Source organism: Passer montanus, unplaced genomic scaffold (assembly GCF_014805655.1).
Source record: "Passer montanus isolate IOZ18808 unplaced genomic scaffold, ASM1480565v1 scaffold140, whole genome shotgun sequence".
In the NCBI taxonomy this organism is placed as follows: domain Eukaryota; kingdom Metazoa; phylum Chordata; class Aves; order Passeriformes; family Passeridae; genus Passer; species Passer montanus.
This window is the reverse complement of record NW_024360942.1, coordinates 750,601-772,213: the sequence shown is the minus strand read 5'-3', so window position 1 is coordinate 772,213 and position 21,613 is coordinate 750,601. Positions and strand designations below refer to the sequence as shown.

Sequence of the window (21,613 nt, the reverse complement as noted above, 5' to 3'; positions counted from 1 at the left end):
GAACTACTCCTAAGGAAGGTTGAAGAGCCTGTGTTTGCATGGGACATTTGATTTTACTGAAATTGCCATTTTGGGCAGGATGTGCACAGGTTTGAGGAGAGGAGGAGTAGCTTTAGCCTGTTGGGGTTTACTCAGTGTTGCTGAAAATTGGGGAAAGAGGAGTGAAACTTGTCCTTTTGTCTGCCCTTCGAGGGAAACATTTTAGGTCTGCCCTTTACCATCTTCCTTCCCAAACCTGCAGCAATTCCCTTTGTCCTGCTGCTGTTGTCCAGGGAATCTTTGCTTTTACCTTTTCCTGTCAGAAATTAGGATGGATTATCAATCTACCCATTCTTTTATCTGAGCAGGGCCAAACCCTGGGCTCTGAGTGTTTGAGTAGCCATTCAATGTGGCACATCCATGGGCACCTCCAGATGCTGAAAATACATATGTATTTATTTCTATATATATTTGCAGTGTGTGGCAAGGCTGTGTTTGCAAAGACAGAAGCTTTATCAGCCATGCCAGCTTCATACCATGTATTTGTAAGAGTTAGTAGATTATTAAGTGCTTGTCTTGGAGTAGTGAGTAGATAAAGATATGTATTTACAATAATCTATATTATTGATACTCAATTATTGTACTCATTATATATATATATATATATATATTTCAAAAGTGGCATAGAATCCCAGTGATACTGGGATATATATATATATTTATAAAATAAAAATATATTAGGAAAACCTTATTTTCAAGCAAAGTAATAAACGTCTGATGGAGGGAAGTCCTAAATGCTTAACCCTGGAGAATTTCCCAAAAGATAAGGGTGATTAATGGATTCCTGAGTATAACATAAGGCAGATTATTTCAAAATCTGAATATTGGGCTATTCCCTTTCCAATGCCCTGTCTGGAAGCTGCTCCAGGACCAGTCAGACAGGTTGGACCAGCCTGGGAAGGGGTTTCATTTCTCCAGACATTCCGGATAAATGGCTCTGTCAGGCTGGATCTATAGCAAAAGGGAAGTGGTGTTAGATGTTATAGTTATTGAATAACCATGAGCCTGCTTCCTTGGTGTGCTAGATTTTTGTAGATAATTTTGTTTTATGGCTTTCTAAAAGTGATTTATGAGCTTTATGCGCACGCTACCAGTGAAATTCTTTTGATTTGTGTTAAGTGGCAAAGGGCACACCCTGCCTTAAAAACAAGACAAGGAAATTTTAACAAAAGACTTTAAAAAATTCCTTCTCTTACGAAAAGTGCCAAAAGAACTTTAACCCATTACTTCAGAACTCAAAGGAAAAATAAAGCAGCTTCAGAGCTCATAACAGCTCAGTGGCAGGCGGTGCAGACAGGAAGCAGTAAAAATAAAACCTAATGTACCCAGCTCAGGAGATTGGAGGTGGAATAGGGGGATTCACTGGATGAAGGGAAGTTTACAGCAGCTGCAAATAAAAGCCCTGGCTTTGTGGTGCTCACTTGGAGTTTACTTCTCTGGCATCCTGGGATTTAAGGGGCAGATGCAGAGTGAGGTTCTAAGGTGCCTTGCTGAGACATCCCTGCCCCAGCTTAACCATTGCATGGCCAAATGAGCCACTGAAATTGAATCTGAACAATTCACATCTACCAATTAGAAATGGGTATGAACCACCCTTTTTAAAGCTTTTCTTGGATGTAGGGCCCTTCAGAAAAGCTTATAGTCTTGGGAGCAGCAAAGTCTCTTTCCTTGTCAGTTTTTCTGATTGACATCAAGGAATATCAGAAGGTGGAATTGTCTAAGAGCAAAGCTTGGCTTGTGTGTGTAGTTGTTGCTGAAGCAGGAGTACATGAAGGGTGTGTAGGATTGTCTGAACCAAAGTTTGGAGGGTGAGAAAGAACCTACTGTGAGTTGCAGCAGGATGTGTGGATCCCAACATGTTATTGAGAAAGGCTTTGAAGTGTGGCTCTGTGGACTCAGCCTGGCTTTTCATTTAAAGTTAGAGGATGGGTAGGTCTGGGTCAATTGAGAGAGATTTTCCTTGTGTTTCTCCCCCCCTTCTTCCCCTTGATGGTTGTTTGGGGGGAAGAACCTTTTAGGGAGGACCGGATGGATTAAGCTTTGGAGTGGCCTGAGCTGTAATCATTAGCTGGGCAGTGAGGGCAGTAAAGGAAAGAATGTTTATTTGCAGCTTTTTGCTTTGAGAGTTTTGTGGTGGTTCTTTTAGGAGTGCTGTAATCTCAGCTATTCACTGGGGGGGCGGGGGGCTCCTTATGGCCTGGGGGATACAAAGGAGATTTTAATGATCAGGGCACTCTGCTGGGGCTCATTCCCAGGGCAGTTGTGATCTCTGAACTGGAGGAATATCACATTAAAAAACTGCCTTCGTTCTACAAAAATTCACCAGAATTCTACAAAAATTCACAAAAATATACAAAGGAGATTTTAATGATCAGGGCACTCTGCTGGGGCTCATTCCCAGGGCAGTTGTGATCTCTGAACTGGAGGAATATCACATTAAAAAACTGCCTTCATTCTACAAAAATTCAACATACATACGATAAATATTTTGGTGCTTGTGAAAAAAAGCACCAAAAAATGGGATACCCAAGGTGAGAGGGAAAGGGATCTTGCTGCCTCTCTCCTGCTTGGAAAGCAAATGGGCAAATGACAAAGCAGAGCTGGTAATGGGATGGCAAAACATCTCCTGACCAAAGCCTGCGACTGCTGAGAGAGCCAAGATTATTTACCAGGGAAAATAATCAGTAAAGCAGGGAAAGCATTTTAGAAGCCATTATTAGGCCACATTTGGATTTCTATTCATCCTTCATTTCAGTTTATTAGGCTTTGAGGGACCCTGTGCAGCTGCTGTTTGAACTGCAGCAAGCGCACACGCAGAGCTCGCTAATGATTCAGTTAATGAGAACAGGCATGGAAAACAGGCAAATGACAGGGCAGTGTATTTTGTAAAGATTTTTCTTTTTCCTCCCATGTATCTGTTTTAGTAAACTCCTTTCAGTGGCATGTGGATCCTTCAGGACTTCCCCAAAAGAGGGTCTGAATACCTGGTGTTGGCAGCACATTAATCTGAGACTCTTCTCTGTGTCTGTTGATGCCTGCCCCTGTTTGAGGGTGAGGATCCAAGACCTCAACTCCTAGATGAGCTCAGGATACTGATTTTGATGTAAACAAGGTGTAGCTACCACCCTTTGCATTGTTAGAGGTGTAGTTTGTCCAAGGAATGGCCTCTGCAGCAAACAGCAGGAACCGCGGTGGTCTGAGGCTGTTTCAACCTATTTTCAGCAAATCTAATGGCTGGGGCTGGGAGCCTGCAGTGCCTGTTCCCATCCAACAATGCCACTGCACCAGGAAATGGAGCTGCTGGAAGGGAATTCTGGAAAAGACTGCTGTGCAGCTGCTGGTGCTGCACAGGGAATGAGGCACGTGGGATGCGTTCATGGAAATGCGCAGGGCCCTGCCGGCCTCGCTGGGCTTCCCAGCAGAGCCTCTCTTGCCACAGTGAATTTCCAGCTTGGAAATGCAAACTGCAACAAACATCAGGCAGTGTCCTGTGGATATTTGTAATACACAAGAAGAGTATTTGCAATTTTGGGGGTGGGGGGAAAAAAAAGGGGGGATTTCTTCCATTCTGTGCTGCAAACGCAGCAGGTGGAACAGAGGCAGTGAGGCGCAGATGATCCCCCACCACTCACACAAACTCTGGATTGCTTGGGTGAAAGTGCCCTTGGAAAGTTCAAAAGCCTGGGATATCTTCCCATTCAGCCCCTGCAATATGCATATTGAAAAGGATTTTACAAACCAAGCCATCCTTTTCCCATTGCCTTTAATCTTTTCTCGGTGCCCGCAGAGATCCTGGGAGTTCAGAAGTTGTTCCTTCTCTCAAAAAGGATTATGCTTTTCTTAATATTGATACTTAGAATTGCTTCCCAAAGGAGATAGGATCTGAATTTTGGTGAAAACAGTAGTGCATAAATGAATCTGCTTTTCTGGGGAGACTTGAACAGCTTTAAGCAGACAATTTTCAGTCAAAATCTGTGTCCATGCATTGCTTTTGCAGTGAGAAGCCTCATGCCTGAGTTCCTGATGAACAATGTTAACCTCAAGCACAAACAGTTTAATTTCCAGCTCTCTGATCTCATGGTGAAAAACTCCATGAATGCAACGCTTGGTGGTTTATTTGGGATTTTCAGGAGTGACTGTTCACATCCCCAGACTTAGTGTGCTTGCCAAGCTTCTTCCAGTTTCCCAAAGCCTTTCTTGTTTTTAGGAGGAGCCCAAAAAGGTTTGTTTCACATATGACCTGTTCCTAAATCTGGAGGGGAACCCACCTGTGAACCACCTTCGTTGTGAGAAACTGACTTTCAACAACCCCACCAAGGAATTCAGGCGCAAACTCATCAGGGCCGGAGGGGTAAGTGCCCAGTTTGGGATCCTAAAAGGAGTGGGCTTGTTTTGCTCTGAGCTTTCTTTCAGGCCAGCAGGTTTCAAGCAGTATTCTGCATTCATTTAAAAGATGACCCAGCCAGTTTTGACTTGTGGCTACAGGGCTGCAGCACTTGCAGCAGAACAAATCCTTTGTTGGTGTGTGATTGGTGACACTTCTTTTGTCAATTTAAATGTGAGCATTAATATCAAAGCAGAAAACCCCTCTGGAAAGTGGGATCTGCTGTGGGTGTTGCCTGGTGCCAGGAGCTGGGTCAGTACAGAAGAGCTCAAGGAAAGAGAGAAGCTTTCAAACCATTCTTTATTAATATTTTTTTTAACTTAATACTTAGTGCTTCCTGATCAATAAATGACCTCTAAACCTGGCATCAGCTACTTACGGCTTAGATAATTTAAAAAAATAATGAAAGATTGGACAATATAGAGTGAAAACAGATGTGGGAGGGAGAAATAGATATTCTCTAGAAGGCCCAGTGAAGCATGAGTTGCTACAGGAGCTGAACCCTTCCATCTGGGAAGGTAATGAGTAGTGATAGACTAAAGGATGGTCCTCAAATAACTGCAGGATCTGGGCAAATCAGTCCAAGCCACAAAGTACAAGAAGTTTTTCATGAGCCACAGGATGTCAAGGCCAGGTTGGACAGGGCTTGGAGCAAGCTGGGATAGTGGGAAGTGTCCCTGCCCGTGGCAGGGGTGGAATAAGATGAGCTTTAAGGTCCTTTCCAATCCAGATCACTCCATGATTCCTGTTCCACCGTGTGCCAGTGCTTTCCTGTATTGGGCAGAGAGAGGAAGGTGCTCATTTCAGCCCTGGGGTGGCTGGAACATCATCTGCTCTCTAGGATTTTCACAGTATGATATTTTAGTCCTTGTGTACTGAGGTGTTTCAGCTGTTAATCACTTTTGATGCCTTTTCTCTGGTGGCAATTTTCCACAGAATTATCCTGACAATGTAGGGAAGGTAAGAAGGGAATTGTTCCATGGAGCTCAGTGTTTGTAGTTAAGATTTTGTGAAGGGAGAGACCCAAGCCCTGTTTTTTTTTTTTTTTCCTTTTTCCCCTGAAACAGTGAATTCAGCTTTTTGTAAACCAAGGAAATCTTGCTCATTCCTTCCAGATTTCTCTCCCTACCCTTTTTCAGGGGAAGAGCATTTGCAGCAGAACACACAGTTCTTGTCCAGAGCTTTATTGCCTGCCTGTGCTCAGAATATTGGCATTCCCTTTGGGAAAGACACTCGATATTGCATTGCTGCCTTTCAGTTTTGTGGGTTTAATATTCTCTATTTGAGGAGTTGCCTTGAAACTGAGCATTCCATAGACAATATCTTTTTATGGGCTTTAAGCAGGCGAGGAAAAAAACATTGAAAAGATGAATAATAGTGTGTTAATTGAGCAAGTGGCTTAACATAATCATGTGTTAATAGTTAATAGTCCGTGAGACTTTGTGCAGACATAATTTCCCTCCTCTTTATTCCCAGGTAATGGTGATGCCAGAAGGAGCAGAGACTGTTTCAAGGCCAAGTCCCGATTATCCGATGCTGCCCACGATACCTCTCTCTGCCTTCTCTGATCCCAAGAAGACCAAACCCTCCCATGGGTCAAAGGTCAGTGCAGCACATGTTTGGGTCAACCTGAGGTGAGGGAGTCTTTCAGGCCAGGCTGCTGAGAGCTTGTTCAGCAGCTGTTCCTGGCTGCTGCTAATTCTGAACCTCCTTGTACTCTGCAGTTCAGTAGTTAATGGTGTGGAACTTGCCAGCCTCTAGGAGGCTTTTTTATGATCTGATAGACTTCTCTCCAGGGAAGTTTTGAAAAGAAAATTAAATGTGCCAGACTGGGGATTTTTGGTGAATCGTATTGTCCTTAAAGGGGGATGAAATCCTCTCTGATTGTTGTGGTTGTGTCCCCGATGCTGAGGATGGAATCTGGGGCTCTCTCACTGTCTGCCATGCCCAGCTGCACTCCGAGGCCCTGCACCTCTTGGCAGGAAGGCTGAGTGGAGAGTCAGGGCAGTGACTGTCCTCTGTCCTCAGGGCAGTGCTGGGGACAACATCAAACACGCTTCACTTGGTCCAGCCTGGATGTTTGTGTCCAGCAGTAGCCAGGTCCTGAGACTTCCAAAGAACCTCAAGTTTTTTCTTTTTTTTTTCCCTTATGTACTGAAGTTATTTTGGTATAATCCTACATGGGGGAAACAATCCCCAAGCAATGTGTTTTGGAGCAGATTACATGCACTGTGTCAGCCTGAACAGTCACAGGTATTAACAACAATTCATTTCCCAGTGTAATTCAATTCTGATAGCCATGTTCTTCAGGGCTCTAAGCACTCTGGCACTTCAGTTATGCCTTCTGATGTTATGAAACAGAGTGAAGATGACTTACCTGTTAGTGGCTGATTTAATTTTGGTCAGGAATTAAGCACTGGAAAATACAGCAGAGAAATAAAGGGCTCTGAGATGAGCTCTGGTGAAAATTGCCAGTTGCTAAAGAGACAGCATTCTCCTGCTTCCATTCCTCCTGGGTGCCCTGAGAGCTGCATCTGTGTTTGCATTGAGGTTAAACCTGAATCAAACATCTGTAGATGTTTCCAAACCTTTGACAAACCCTGGAAAGGAGCAGAACATGTTTCCTAAATGTTGAAGTGCCCACTGGCAGTTTGTGTGCAGCAGCTTGAGGGAAGTGTGGATGTTTACCTGGGCATGTGGGGGTGGGTTTCTGCACAGAACAAACGCTGCCATGTGATTTATGAGGATGTGTTTTATCATTCTGTGCAGAGCTGCAGTTTCATACCCAGCTTGCATGTTTCTGTTGCTGAATTTTAGGATGCAAACAAGGAAAGTAGCAAAGCATCCAAGCCACACAAAGTAACCAAGGAGCACAGGGAGAGGCCCAGGAAAGACTCTGAGAGCAAAAACTCCTCCAAAGACCTTGAGAGAGAACAGAACAAGCCTTTGAAGGACTCCTCCAGAAAACCAACTGAGAACAAACTGCCTAAGGAGGAGAAGGCACCTCCAAAAGCTGCTTTCAAGGAACCAAAACTGGCTGTGAAGGAGACCAAACTGGAGAACACCTCTCCAAAGGGGGGGCCGCAGCCGGAGTTAAAGTCTTCCAGCAAGAGGCCCTCCAACGTGGAGTCACCAAAGCCTAGTGCCAAAAAACAAAAAAAGAGTAGCTCCAAAGGGGTAAAGAATATCCTGGGGACATCTCCCAGAACCTCGTCTTCCTCATATCCAGAGAAGAAACAAACCAAGGAGAAGATGAATGCCAAAGTGGAAAAGGTAAAATCTGAGAGCGAGGCCAAGGAGATCAAAAAGCCTGTGGAAATGGAGGAGTCAAACTCAGAGGATGAAACTTCTTTCAAGTCAGAGGTGAGTAGGGATTTATTCTTTACCAGAGTGTGGAAGGATGATGTTAAATCCCTGCCTGAAAAAGATGTTAAAAATAATCTCTCAGAGAAGATAGAGCAGCAGATTGGTAAATGCTTAGCCTGGATTGCATCTCAAATAAAATTCTTCTTTGAAACTCCAGTCAATATTAAAAATTCCTCCTGTGTGATTTAGCTCCTGTTTCAGGTACAAATTTATTGAGATTTATCTGCAGGCAGTTACCTAAAAGTCAGAGTTCAATGTTATGGTTCCTCATTCATCCCTTGCAGTGACATCTACAGAGCTACAAGAGATACAGAGACACTTTCTGCCTGCTCATGGTGTTAGTGTTTTAGAATGTGATCTTATTTCAGAAAAGAAGGAAATCGTCTCAGTTTTGGTAATGAAAAAACCCCAGTATTAAAATGTAAATAAAGCCCCTCTTCCTGCCGTGGCCTGTAAGAAATGTGCCATTGGCTGAAGCTCAAAATACAACCACATGCCACTAAATCTAAATAAGTTGTGTTGTGAAACATAAAACAAATTATGTTCTTGTACTACTATTTTTAAAAGCTGTCTAAATATTTTTTTCCTTTTTACAACTGAGAACATTCCTCATCCTCTGTTTTCTAAAAAGTGTTTTCCAAAAGAAGGCAAAAAAATGCAAGAAGGAACAGACATCCAAACTCTTGCTACTTTTCACTTGTATATTTGTTATAAAGAAACCATATATCTTGTAATAGGGTTCACAGGGTAATGTCATGGGAATTCTGGAACTGGTTCCTCCTGACCACTTTAAGAAAGGTTTATTTTATTAAGATTAGTTTTCTAGGGACAGTTTGTATTATGATTTAATCAGCATTGTGATACAACACATATTGATGTGTTTGTCAGGAAGGAGTTTTTTTCTGCAGGACTCTCAGTAGAAGAGTTTATTGGGCAAGTGTTATTTCCACTCTGCAGAGAAGTCACATCCCTGGAAGAGTCCAAGGCCAGGCTGGATGGGGCTTGGAGCACCCTGGGGTGGTGGAAGGTGTCCCTGCCCATGGCTGGGGGTGGCACAAGATGAGCTTTAAGGTCCCTCCCCACCCAAACCATTCTGGGATTTTATGATCTTACTTCCCAGCTGGATAAATTTTCACATTAAGCATTAAGAAGAGGCAGTTCCTCTCTCCTTTTATCCTTTTACCAAAGTGCAGCAGTGCTCAGCAAGCCCCACATTTCAGTTCCAGATGTGCAGCTCCCCTGCAGACCTGTGACTGTGCAGATCCCCGAGTGTCCTTCATTGTCCCCAAGGTGTCCCCATCCCCTCTGGTCCCAGCAGTGTGAGCTGATGGTGCTGCCAGGCTGTCCCTGGAACCACAGGGGGGCTCAGCATCTCCTGCCCAGTGTCCTGGCCAGTGTCCTGGCCTGTCCTGGCTGGCCCAGCTCCTGTTGGGTGCTGGGGACACTCCGTGTGACAGACAGGAGTGGTGGCAGTGGAACCTGAGCCCCAGGGCACAGCTCAGATGCACTGGCAGTGCCAGCCAGGCTCTGGGGATGTCCCTGCTCCCAGCACTGCTGGTCGCTGCCCCAGGGTTTCTCCTGGCACTGCTGGGTGTGGAGCCGGTGGGAGCCACATCCCTGGATGAGGGAGCAGCTGGGGGTGGGCCAGGGCCCAGAAACTCTTCAGTCAGCTCAGTGCTGCAGCCAGGGGATTGTGCAACAGCTCCAGGCTCCCAGCTGACATCCTTGCAGGCTGCTGTGGAGAGGAGCAGCCCTGCTCCCCTCTGTGCTCCTGGCCTGGGAGCTCAGAGGGGCACACTGCAGTTCCTCCTGCTGTTTCAGCTCCTGCTAGAAATTATTTGGCCTTTATTCTTTTGGGGGATTTTTTCAACTTTTTTTTTTCCTTCCCCCATCAAGTCCAGTTCCCCGAACTGGCTTCATGCTTGGCTGCCTCAGTGGGGGCTGACAAAAGGGGGAGGCAGGGATGGGAGGCAGTGCAGCTTCTTGCCATGGTCACATCCCAGGGACAGTCACTGAGCACACAGAGCGTGTCCATCTGCATCCTGCTCTCAAAGAGCTGATGGCCTTAATGGCAAAAGGAGAGATGGGTTATCTCCAACAGCTGCTGCTTAGCTCCTTTTAAGTTAATTATAAGGGAGTTTTAAGGAATTTTAAGGGAAGACCTGCAGATTACCAGGAATGAAGAATGTAGGATTGGAGCTGTGGGTCAGATGCAAGAGCTGAGCTCCATTAGCTTGAAAAAATTCATAAAATCCCACAATGGTTTGGGTTGGAAAGAGACCTTAAATGTCATTCAGTTTTATCCTCTGCCATGGCAGGGACACCTTCCACCATCCCAGGCTGCTCCAGGCCCCATCCAGCCTGGCCTAGGGCACTGCCAGGGATCCAGGGGCAGCCACAGCTCCTTTGGACAACCTGCTCTCTCTGCTCTCCACTTCCACGTTGGAATTTCCCTCAACAGCCAGGGCTGCTGCAGTGTGCCAATAGACCTGATACTGGAATTGTTAAATTATTCTCCTTTGCTCCTGAACCCTTCCCAAGGGTTGCAATACCATTTTTTGACATGTTTTACCCCTTCTCATAGTGAAATAATGAAAATCTTGCCAATACTTGGTTGACAGTAGCAAGAGCTGAGCTCCATTAGCTTGAAAAAATTCATAAAATCCCACAATGGTTTGGGTTGGAAAGAGACCTTAAATGTCATTCAGTTTTATCCTCTGCCATGGCAGGGACACCTTCCACCATCCCAGGCTGCTCCAGGCCCCATCCAGCCTGGCCTTGGGCACTGCCAGGGATCCAGGGGCAGCCACAGCTCCTTTGGACAACCTGCTCTCTCTGCTCTCCACTTCCACGTTGGAATTTCCCTCAACAGCCAGGGCTGCTGCAGTGTGCCAATAGACCTGATACTGGAATTGTTAAATTATTCTCCTTTGCTTCTGAACCCTTCCCAAGGGTTGCAATACCATTTTTTGACATGTTTTACCCCTTCTTATAGTGAAATAATGAAAATCTTGCCAGTACTTGGTGACAGTGTGGCCAGCAGGACCAGGACAGAGATTGTGCCTCTTTGTGCCTGTCTCAAGTTTTTTTTTAGTATTAACCCTTCCTGTGTCAAGTTATTTATCAGTGGGTATGTGTGATTCTTCAGCATCAGCATTTGGCAGCAGCAGTAGTGGATTCCTAGAAACGAAACAGTGAATCTGAAATGCTGATTTCCAGGGAATTACTTTTGAAAAGGCAATATATTACAGTACTTTGAGAATCTTTAAACTAGAACCAGCCTGAGTGCCAAAAACCCCATTTAAAGGGATTTTAGGAGCTGCCTGGGGGCAGCGGGAGTTGCCGTGGCCTCTTCTGCCCTCTGGCGGTTCCCAAGGCTATTGCAGGTGATTGCTGCCAGTGTCGGATTTACCATTAAAATCTCCCAGTTTTACCCAAATTTCCCTCCTGGTTGCTGCTGTTACCAGCACTTCATTTACTCTTCACTCACTCTTAGTGCTCAGGATACTCCTGTTATTTCTGCCAAGTGCTGACACACGAGTTGGGGTCACAGGGGTTGAGTTGGTCCCTGTTGTTTTCACAGTTAAGTGGAGCCAGTACAGTGGATCACTCAAACTGGTCTAGAAACAACTGAGTTTAAGATATAATAATAATAATTTAGAGTTAATTTTGGAGTCATGTGAGCTGGTTGGGATAGACATCTCCATGTCTGTGAAGAAAGGGTAGAGAGCTGCTGGGATTGTTCATTGGAGAAGTGTTGGGGTGACCTCATTGTGGCCTTCCAGTGCCTGAAGGAGCCTGCAGAAAAGATAAACTGATTATAAAGAATGGAGGGACAGGGCACAGGGAATGGCTGCCAGTGGCAGAGGGCAGGGCTGGATGGGAGATTGGGCAGGAATTGTTCCCTGGAAGGTGGGCAGGCCCTGGCTTGGGGTGCCCAGAGCAGCTGTGGCTGCCCCTGGATCCCTGGCAGTGCCCAAAGCCAGACTGGACATTGGGTTTTGGAGTGACCTAGGATAGTGGTTTGGATTAAATCATCTTTTAGGTCCTTTTCCAAACCACTCCTGGACTCTGTGATTCTATGGTCAGTGATCATTCTGAGGTTCAACCTTGTTGGATACCATAAATACAATTTTTAAGAGGTTTGGGTAGTTGTGGGTTCTGTGCTGCTCATCTGCCACACTTCAAAGTAAGAGTTTTCATTTAAGTGTTTTTCAGATGCTCCATATCATCATTTGGGGGTTTGAACCTCGTGGTGTGAAGGGGTTTGATGTTGCTCCCAGGAGTGCTGAGCTATAAATGTTTTTATTCACCTCACATTTTGGTTTTTTTCTGTAACCCCAAGAACAGTGCTCAGTGATGGGTGATGCTGCAGAGTGCTCAGATGCTCCTTCCTCACAGTGCTTTGTGCTCTGGTTTTCTGGATTAGAAAGATTAAGATTCTTTTTCTTTTGTTTCCCTTTTATGGGGGGTTAAGTCTGTCCAGTCCAGCCCTTCCAACTCCAGCTCCAGCTCCGACTCCAGCTCTGACTCTGACTTCGAGCCATCCCAGAACCACAGTCAAGGTGTGTTGCAAGAACAGTTTGTTAAAACCTTCCTTGTGTAACCTTAAAATGCTCAAGAGAATTAAATGTGCTTTTCCAGCACTATAATAATACAGTTTCTAGCATGCAGGCATGTGTTGGAGTTGTGATGCTTCAGCAAGAAAAGGCAATAATGTTATAACATCATGAACAAGTATTTTTCTTCTCTTGGCAGCTAATTTATGAGTAGGGAATCCCTCTGGATTTGATTCTTTCCCTTTTGGCTTTGGTTTCTGCCTCAGTTTATAAATGTGTTGCTGCTGCCTGATCTGTAGAATCACCAGAACAGTTCTCCTCCAATCTCATCTATGTTTTATTAAAAATTATAAATGTGCCATTCATCACTTTGCCAGTGTGTAACAGCTCCTTTCTCAGATCCCTGCACTGATAACCCAGAGAGGGAAACTGGCAACAGTAAATGTTCCAAGTGCAGCAAATGCTGTGCTGCTCCTGTCTCCAGTGACATTTAAATCAGCCCCACAGGCATGAAAAATGTCCTTTTGTTCTCGTTTGGGAAGGGAGGGGAGGCTTTGGGCGGGCAGGGAGTTGTAAAGTTTGTCAGCTCTGCCTTAGCTCTGAGCCTGCACAGGGTGTCCTCTCCCAGTGCCACCTCCCAGGGGGCAGGACGTGGCTGGGTGGAGCTGTGCTGGTTGTGTCCTGCTGCTGAACTCCCCTCCACCTGCCCAGGCCCCCTGCGCTCCATGGTGGAGGATCTGCAGTCGGAGGAGTCGGATGATGACGACAGCTCCTCGGGAGAGGAGGCAGCAGTCAAAGCCAACCCCGTCAGCCGCGATTCCAGGTGGTAACAAATCCCAGCAGGGGCCTGCATGCCTCCTTGCCCTCTGCATTTGGATTTTTGGGTGCTCTCCATTTGGAGGGAGGAATCAAAGGGCCAGGCTCTGTGTGGGAGGGGAGGAAGGGCAGATATGTGGGGTCACTCAGCACAGGGTGGTGACACAGAGGTGGTGACAGCAGGGCTGGCTGCAGAGCACAAAGAGGGGAAGGCACTGGGAGGTGCTGAGCTGAGCTGGCAAGTGTCACTGACTGAGCCCCTTCAGTCACCTAATTGTGACCCTCAGATCTCTGCAGAGCTGCTGGAGTGTGACACCTTTGATCTGCAGAGCCTAGGGGTCTGTGGGGGCCAGGCAGGGAGTGCTGCTCTGCTGCCTGGGGCTGACAGGGCTCAGCAGACACTCTGTGCCCTCCCTGTGTTGGCTGCTCCACTCCTCTGGACTCAGTGACAGCTGTTTCCTGCTCCAAGCCCTGGAAAGAGTTGAACTTCACCTTTTCCCTCAGGAAATGCTGTTACTGCCCAAACCTGGAGTCTCAGTGAATACTTGAGCCCAAATTCTTGGCCCAGAGAGCAGCTGCACATTGGAAATGCTGGTGGTGGTTACAAAACAAAGAAATATCCATTATTGCACCTGTCATCAAGGAAACAATAATGGAGGGACTTAGAAGGGTATTTTTGTAGACCTTCAGGGGATAACCAGTTTAGTTCACCACAGGTAGGATACCTGCCATATCTATAGGGCCAAAGGAGAATGAAAATAAATAGGAAATCTTAGAGATTACACCAGCAGGAACATTAAATGCGTTTTTTGCTTGTGGAGCTGTCAGTGAGCCTCTCATGCAGGTACTTTGCAACACTGAGAGGAATTCCTGAACAGCTGCTCTTTGTGAAAGGAAGTGGTGCTTAGTTGTTCTAGGGGACTGTGGATGCCAGAGTTGGACTGCTGCCTGTAATGTGTCACCTACAGCTTCCTGCCCTGGGACTGCAGGGTGACATCAGCTGGGAAAAAAGGGATTCTTGGAATCTCCAGTGACCCATTCTCCCAGCCAGTGCAGTAGTCTGTGATGAAGAGTTTCACTGAGCTCTGTGTGGCTCAGCTGGCAGCTGGTGGTGGCTTTGCTGCTGCTGGTGATGCTCATTCTCTGCTGGTGGTTTTCCAGACTGAGCCTCAGTGACAGTGACAGTGACAACAGCGCCGACTCGTGCCCGCCCAGCCGGGAGCCACCTCCTGGGCAGAAGCTGCCCCCAGCAAACAACAAGGTGTGAAATCCCTGCTTCCCCGTCCCCTGCTCCCTGCCTTGGAAATTCTTACTTGCACCACATTTTCCCTGTTGCTGTCCTCAGCTGACAGGTGATTTCTCCCTTTCCATCACTCTGGTGTGACACCCCCATGTTTCCTGAGCTAATTTTGGTCCTGTTGTTGGTTTCTTTTCCCCTCAGGCATCTGGAAGGAAAAGCCCAGAGTCCTGTAACAAGCCAGAGAAGATCCTGAAGAAGGGAACGTATGACAAGGTGTGTCCTGTGGACAGGGATCTTTCATGAGGGCCTGGAGGGACAGGACACAGGGAATGGCTGCCAGTGGCAGAGGGCAGGGCTGGATGGGAGATTGGGCAGGAATTGTTCCCTGGCAGGGTGGGCAGGCCCTGGCTTGGGGTGCCCAGAGCAGCTGTGGCTGCCCCTGGATCCCTGGCAGTGCCCAAGGCCAGGCTGGACAGGGCTGGGAGCAGCCTGGGACAGTGGGAGGTGTCCCACCATGGCAGGGGTGGCACTGGGTGGGCTTTGAGGTCCCTTCCCACCCAAACCATCCCAGGATTCTGTGATTGAGGAGCTGAGCTTCACAGGATGGTTGGGCCTCACTGTGCACAAAAGCACCTGAATCAGCCCAGCTTGTTCATTGTTCTGTCTCAGCAGGGTAAAAGCTCGAGTTTAACAAAAAGCAGATGTTGAAAGGACAGATTTTGGAGAGTGACACTGCAGAAATTGTGTACATTAAATATCTGCAGCCCCAGGTGGTGGTCATAGGCAAAATGCTGAAATTGTTTTATTTGTTTGCCCTTTGTCTGAACCAATGGCCTGGTCACTGCTGCAGTGCTGGGGCACTTCATTAAAAGGCAGTTTCATCTGGCTTTGATCTACTAAATTAAAGATTATTTGATGCTCTGCTTTGCAGGTTTAGTTGGAACCTTTCTTTGTTCAATGAAATTCCCTCCTTCCTTGCCTCCAGGGAGGGCAGAGCAGTGTCCATTCTGTGATTCACTGATTCTGTGAATCAGTTTTGCTGATACAGACCTGTTGCTGGCTGCCTGAAAAAACCTAAAATTAGGAAAAAAACAAACCACTCTTACCTAAGAACAATCAAGATGTTGAGCCTGTGAGCAATCCTTCATTTCCTGTTGTGGTTTAGGTAAAACTGCCTGGGAGTACAGTGCACTCCAAGAATTTTTCCTTACCTAAATGCAGATCATTGCTCAGTAAATTACTGGGGTTTTGGTTGCTGATGCACATGATGTTTTCAGGTAATTTGGAATTAATTAGGAGAACCCACTGATGAGGAGCTCACATTGAGGGACAGCAAGGTGAACTTCACCTGACTGAGGTCCTTAAAGGTTCTGCCCAGTTCTTGGTGCTGGTTACAGGTGTGGGTATCATTAAATTAAAAATAAAAATGCCTTCAGAGCACTTGTATTTAAGGGAAGACCTCGGTGCCCCAGTACTTGAGAAGGAGGCAGTAAAATGTAGGGAAGACTTAGGAATGTCTGAAAGGGCCTCAAGTTCTTCTGATCCTCACTGGGGAGGCCCCTCTGGCAGCCTTGAGAAGCTCCACGTGTCCCTGTTTGTGTTGCAGGCCTACACGGATGAGCTGGTGGAGCTCCACAGGCGGCTCATGGCACTACGGGAGCGCAACGTGCTCCAGCAGGTACAGACCCTGTCCCTGCTGTCCCCAGGATCTGCGTGTCCAGGGGCTCAGCCAGGCCCTTCCACAGGGCTTCTGCTTTGTTTTGAAAGCAAAAATACAGAGTGAAAAATAAAATCAGCTGTGCATGCAATGATTTTGTTGGAAATGGTACAGGAGTGTGGTGTGGGCATCTTCCCTCTGCCATCCTGGTAGCAATCCCAAAGTTGGGGTCTCCTGGTCTGACTGACAGCTTGGTCTGACTGACAGCTTGGTCTGACTGACAGCTTCCTCCTGGGGAGAGCTGGGGGGGCTGAGCTCTGCTCTGGGACAGGGCCAGGAGCCCACCAAGGGCTGGAGCTGTGGCAGGGCTTGGCATGGAGCTCAGGGCAAGGCTCTTGCCCCCGAGGGTGCTGGCACTGCCCAGGCTGCCCAGGGAATGGTCCCGGCCCCAAGGCTGCCAGAGCTCCAGGAGCTCTCAGGGCTGGTCAAGGTGGGCTTGTTGGGGTGGCTGTGCAGGGCCAGGGGCTGGGCTGAGCATCCCTGAGGGTCCCTCCCAGCTCAGGATATTCTGTTATTTTATGATTAAAAGGAAACATGCCCACATCACTGTCCAGACTGAGCTAGTCAGGCGGGCAGGAGGAGCTGGTTTGCTTTTTTGGGGAGAGGATTCCCTTCCTTTTGTGAACGCCTCCAAGGGATGGGAAAGCCTGGATGGGCTCTGCACCCTCTGTGCTGTACTTACATCCATCCCTCTGTCTCCAGATCGTGAATCTCATTGAGGAAACCGGGCATTTCAACGTCACCAACACAACCTTTGACTTTGACCTCTTCTCCCTGGATGAGACGACCGTCCGCAAGCTGCAGAGCTACCTGGAGGCCGTGGCCACATGACGCTGGGCCTGGCAAGCTGGCTCTGCTCTTCTCCAGAGATCCCCTCCACTGGTACCAGGAAACCACCCCATGGAACTAGGCCTTCTTATCCTCCTGCCTCACCCGAAGAAGCACTGCCTTAGAGAACAGCCATGCTCTAGGAATGCTCAGCCAGCTGCACTTTTCTTGTAGGCTTCAAACAGCGCCCGCCTTGCTGAGCCTTGCCCCAGCTTTGTGGGCCAGGCCTGAGCAGAGCAGGCGTGCTGCACTTAGGCTGCACAGCGCGACCTTTTCGGTTTCCCTTCGAGCAACTGTGTTTCAAGAGCACATTTTCCAGGCATCTCTGAGCTCTGAAGAAGCGTGGATGCTGTTCCCTTCCCCTGGAGCTCGGGACCAGCCTGTGGAGAGCTGCAGAACCAGAGCCCTCCCACGTGGGTGACAGCGGCTTTGACACAGCTGGCCGGGACACTGGGGACACAGGAGGCTCCCCGGGCTCCTGCTGCAGAGGAGAGGGGCTGCATTCCAGCTGGGATCACCCCCTGGTTGGTGGCCTGGCTCCCGGTGGGGACAGGACCCTCAGCTCCCTGCAGTGACACTCAGTGCTCGGTGAGGAGGCCTCTGGAACCTGCTGTCTCCTGCTGGGGTTTGGAGATGTCTTGTTTGTTGATTTGAGCTCCTATACAAAGTCCCACTCCTTTCAGTCTGCTTTAACTGTAATAGGACTCCAAAACTGTAAGCTGTATATTTTATATATATATATTATATATATGTATGTACTGTATGTATAAGAAGGGCCTAGTTGGGTCTTATGATCTTAAGGGTGTGTTTTTCTGTTGTTTTTTTATGGCTCTGGCAGGGGAAGGCGCTTAATAAGATTTGACTCGTTTGTTCAATGCCTCTTGTGGACAATTTGTAGTGTAAGGAAGCTGGACAGCAACCTCCAGGCATCCCGTGCTCCAGAAGGGGCTCACCCGTCGTCTTTCCATTTGTCAGTGTTTGATAACTTTGCCAAAACATGTGATTGGTTTTGTTCTGTGTTCTCAAAGAGGAATCTCCTTACAGTGGCCCCTATAGTAGTGGCTGTACTTTGGGAAAACCAAAACAAGGGAGAGCTTAAATCTTTGGACATGCCTGGGAAGAGGCTGATGTAAAACATAAAGTGGAGTTGGGTTTGTTCCCTCCTCCTTGTCCCGCCCCGCTGCCTGTGCAGGAAAAGGCAGGAAACAGAAACACTAATGCAGCCCCTTCCCTATTTCTAGTTAAACTAGTCTTGACCTCCCAGTGTTGTCCAGGTGGGCACGGGCAGCTCCCAGCACCTCCTCCAGGCTGCGTTACACTCCTGCTCCCTACATTCAGTATTTGCCCAGGAACTGCTCGTTTCTCCAGGGGCTGTGGGAAGCTTTTGCCAAAAGTCCGTGGGAGCAGCGGTGCTGGGGAGCCCCTCTGCTCAGGGAGGGTCACAGAGCTCCAGGTTTGCTGTCCCTTGTTTTGGGTTCCCCCTTTCTTTATCATGGAAATGTTGCAACTAATCAACTGAAGTGGCAATATGATGATAAGCTTGTTTGAGTTGGGTCATGTTGACCCGATTCCCGTTAATTTTGTCCTTGTACCACCTTTCATGTGTCGTGTGTGTGTGTGTATATATATATATATATATATATATATATGTGTGTGTGTGTATATATATATATATATATATATATATGGAAGCTCAAGCTCATGCCGGGTGCAAACCCTGTCACGCCAGTGATCTCAGCTGTTTTCTTTCTTGCTGGACGATGCCAGGGCTGGGCACCTAGGCCACAGGAGGTGGAGGGCAGGGGGCAGAGGGGGAGGTGGCAGCAGGACACCCACGCTGTGGTCACAGCCCGTGGGTGGTACTGCGAGCTCCTCGTGTCCCTGTGGGGCTGTGCCAGGGGGAGGCAGCTCTGTGCCCACGCTGGGCACCCTGGGCTGGGGCTGGTGGCTCTGTCCCATCCCCAGAGCAGCGGGGCTGGCCGGGCTGAGGCCCAGCTCCCTCCAAGTCTTTGCTGCCCACTCCTCCCACAGCTCTGCTCCCAACACTTCCACACTGTCACAGCTCCAGAGCTGCCCCTCAAGGGACTGCAGGTGCCACCCCCGTCCTGCCCCTGGTCCCAGCTCCCAGCCTGTCCCAGGACACCCGTGGGAGGCTGCTCCTGAGCCTGCCATGGCATCGTCCTGTCCTGGAAGTGACTTTGTTGGTAAGTCTGCTGAGCATTGATAGGGATTTCGTTTGGTTTTTATAAGAAGTATTTTACACATGGATTTTTTTAGACTGTTTATAATCCCCCTGAAAACCCGAGGTAGGATTGTTCCCCAGCAATAGTTCCTCTCCATTGTGTGCACATGCTGATTTGTTACTAAAAGGTTTTTGCAAGTACTTAGTTGTTCTACAGAGTTGATGTTTTTTGGGGTATGTGGTAGCGTCGGGGAGCACAGGGGGTGACTGCAAACAAAGAATGGTCACATTTGGGCCTCATCTTGTGTCCCCTTGCAGTTCCCTGTGTAGATTCCCTCTAGGCTGGCTGAACGCTGTTCTGAACATGCCGTGTACAGGTTTTTGTGGATAAAGTGTTTGTTCTTGTGTCACTCTTGAGAGCATGGATGGATTATTGTACTCTAGGAAGGAGGGGGCAGTGCTGCTGGGCATTGCTTCAGGTCCTCGAGGATGTGTAGTAGCTTGCGTTGTTAAAAAAAGGAACAAAAAAAAAAGAATCCCAAATTGACTTGTAGCCATAATGGTTTTTCCAAGGAAAATGGACAGGACTCTGTTCCTTTTCCGTGTCCTTCGTGGTGCTGCTGGCACAGACAGGTGCTGGGCAGCCCCAGGGCTTCCCGAGTTGCGGGGTTGGATTCGTGTTGGAGGTGGGGCCAGGATTCGGCTCCTCCGCCCTCGGCCATCAGAGGGCCGGGAGCGTTTCCCTGGCGCTGCTCTGCCGTGTGTTAAGCCTTGAGGCTTTGATTACTGACGTGTATTATTAGAAAAGTTTAATGAAGAGAGGAGAGGAAGGCTGGCTGGCAGCACAGCCCGGCGCTGGGGCACGGAGGGAGCGAGGCTGGCTGAGGTCAGGCTGGATCCATGGAAGTGCAATGACTCTGCCACCCGTGGGATCGTGGGGAGCATCAGAACGAGCCAAGCAGTTGATGCAACAATCCAGAAGCAGTTTTTTTGTCAGATCTTGGACCGTGTTTGATGGTGAGAGAGGCTGAGTCGTCCCTCCCGGAGGGGCCTCTCCACGGGCAGAGCCCAGCGCGGCTCCGGTTCCAGTTTTCCATTGGGGATGTGCCGGGGCCGGCTCTGCCCCGGAGGCTCCTCCCTGCCCCAGGGGCTCTGCTGATGCTGGGACTCCCTGGGCCACCTGGCCCAGGTGAGCGTCAGTGCTCAGAGGACCCAAAGGGGTGTTGCTTTCCTGGGACGAGGAATAGCCATCAAAAACTGACAAGATGAGTTTGCACTCCTAAAGAAAAATGTAAGTACTTCAACTTCTAGAGAATTTTTAATTGTATTTCTGCCTAGAGCTGAGGTATTAAATACCTCAGCACCTGAGGATTTTAAAAGTTGTGTTGGGAGAAAAGTTCTTCACTCAGCTGGAAGAAATGCAGCTGAGCCAAGACTAACTGCAAGATTAAAAAGAAAAAACACAAAAAAACTCATGTTTGTAATACGTTACAGGATTGTTTGTCCTGAATTTTAAACTTTTTGTTAAATTTGTGGAACTATGGAGGAATTTTCTAGAAAAAGTGAAATAAAGTAAGATGGAAAAGTAAAACTTGGAAGTGTTTTTCAGTTGTTTTGTTTCTCCAGGGATGGCACTGGGACAGGAAAAGCCAAGGAAAAGGGAATTGTTTTAAGCAGGGGGTGGCCCCAATGTCCTGTAACCCATCAGCGGTCCCTGCCCGGGGAGCAGGGCTTTGCCTGGGGCAGCTCCCATGGGATTTGAGGGGTCCCCACTGCTGCCCTGGCACAAGGGCATTGCCCTGGCACTGTCCCCCCCTGCCCCTGAGGCGGTGTCCCTGTCCCTGGCTGCCCAGGGAGCAGCTCCAGCCCCAGCCTGGCCCAGGCAGGCTCAGCTCTCCCTGCCTGAGGCAAACCCACCCCAGCCCCGGGGCTGCTCCATCCCAGCAAGGAGTGAGAGTTCAGAGACACAAACAGAGCAGTTTATTACACTTGGGCACAGCAATTCCAGCCAGCTCAGCACCGCTGGCACAGGGGGAGCTGCAGTTCCAGCAGTGCATCCCCACCCTTCCACCAGGCACTGGAATTCCACTGCCCCAGCACAGAGACAGTTCTGGGTTGAAGCCCCCTGAGCCCACCCTGCTGTGACACTGCCCCCACTCCTCCCAGAGCTCCTCCTTTCCATGGGAAATGGAGCTGGGATCAGAGCTGGGCTGCTGTGCCCTGCTCAGGTCAGGGTTGGTGTGTGCAGTGAGCCACTCACGGGCACTCCTGCAGCTGCTGGGCCTGCAGAGCCTGGGAAAAGCCCTGCAGGGAGCACCAGGAGCTGCAGAGGGAGGCTGTGTGCTCCAGGCAGTGAGCTCAGCATGGAGCACCCTCACAGCTCAGCAGAACCAGGTCACAGACCCTCAGCAGAACCAACCTGGGCTCCCAGCACCATTCCCCAAGCCTCAGCCCACCCAGCCTCCACTCTGGAGCTCATTTC

At 48.4% G+C, this 21,613-nt stretch overlaps 1 protein-coding gene across 2 annotated transcripts in view; it reads left to right on the top strand.

The window, feature by feature from the left end:
• The window catches only part of MLLT1 (MLLT1 super elongation complex subunit), a 32,290-nt gene extending 11,561 nt beyond the window's left edge, over window positions 1-20,729 (top strand). The window contains exons 4-12 of one of the 2 annotated variants that reach the window (XM_039700415.1): window positions 4,247-4,390; window positions 5,900-6,025; window positions 7,241-7,786; window positions 12,258-12,354; window positions 13,060-13,171; window positions 14,326-14,425; window positions 14,606-14,677; window positions 16,011-16,082; window positions 16,824-20,729. In XM_039700415.1, the coding sequence (XP_039556349.1) occupies window positions 4,247-4,390; window positions 5,900-6,025; window positions 7,241-7,786; window positions 12,258-12,354; window positions 13,060-13,171; window positions 14,326-14,425; window positions 14,606-14,677; window positions 16,011-16,082; window positions 16,824-16,952 (1,398 nt within the window). In that variant the 3' untranslated portion in view covers window positions 16,953-20,729. The remainder of the gene's footprint in view (window positions 1-4,246; window positions 4,391-5,899; window positions 6,026-7,240; window positions 7,787-12,257; window positions 12,355-13,059; window positions 13,172-14,325; window positions 14,426-14,605; window positions 14,678-16,010; window positions 16,083-16,823) is intronic. The other variant, XM_039700417.1, reaches the window with a different exon arrangement.
• Window positions 20,730-21,613: the final 884 nt, after the last annotated feature.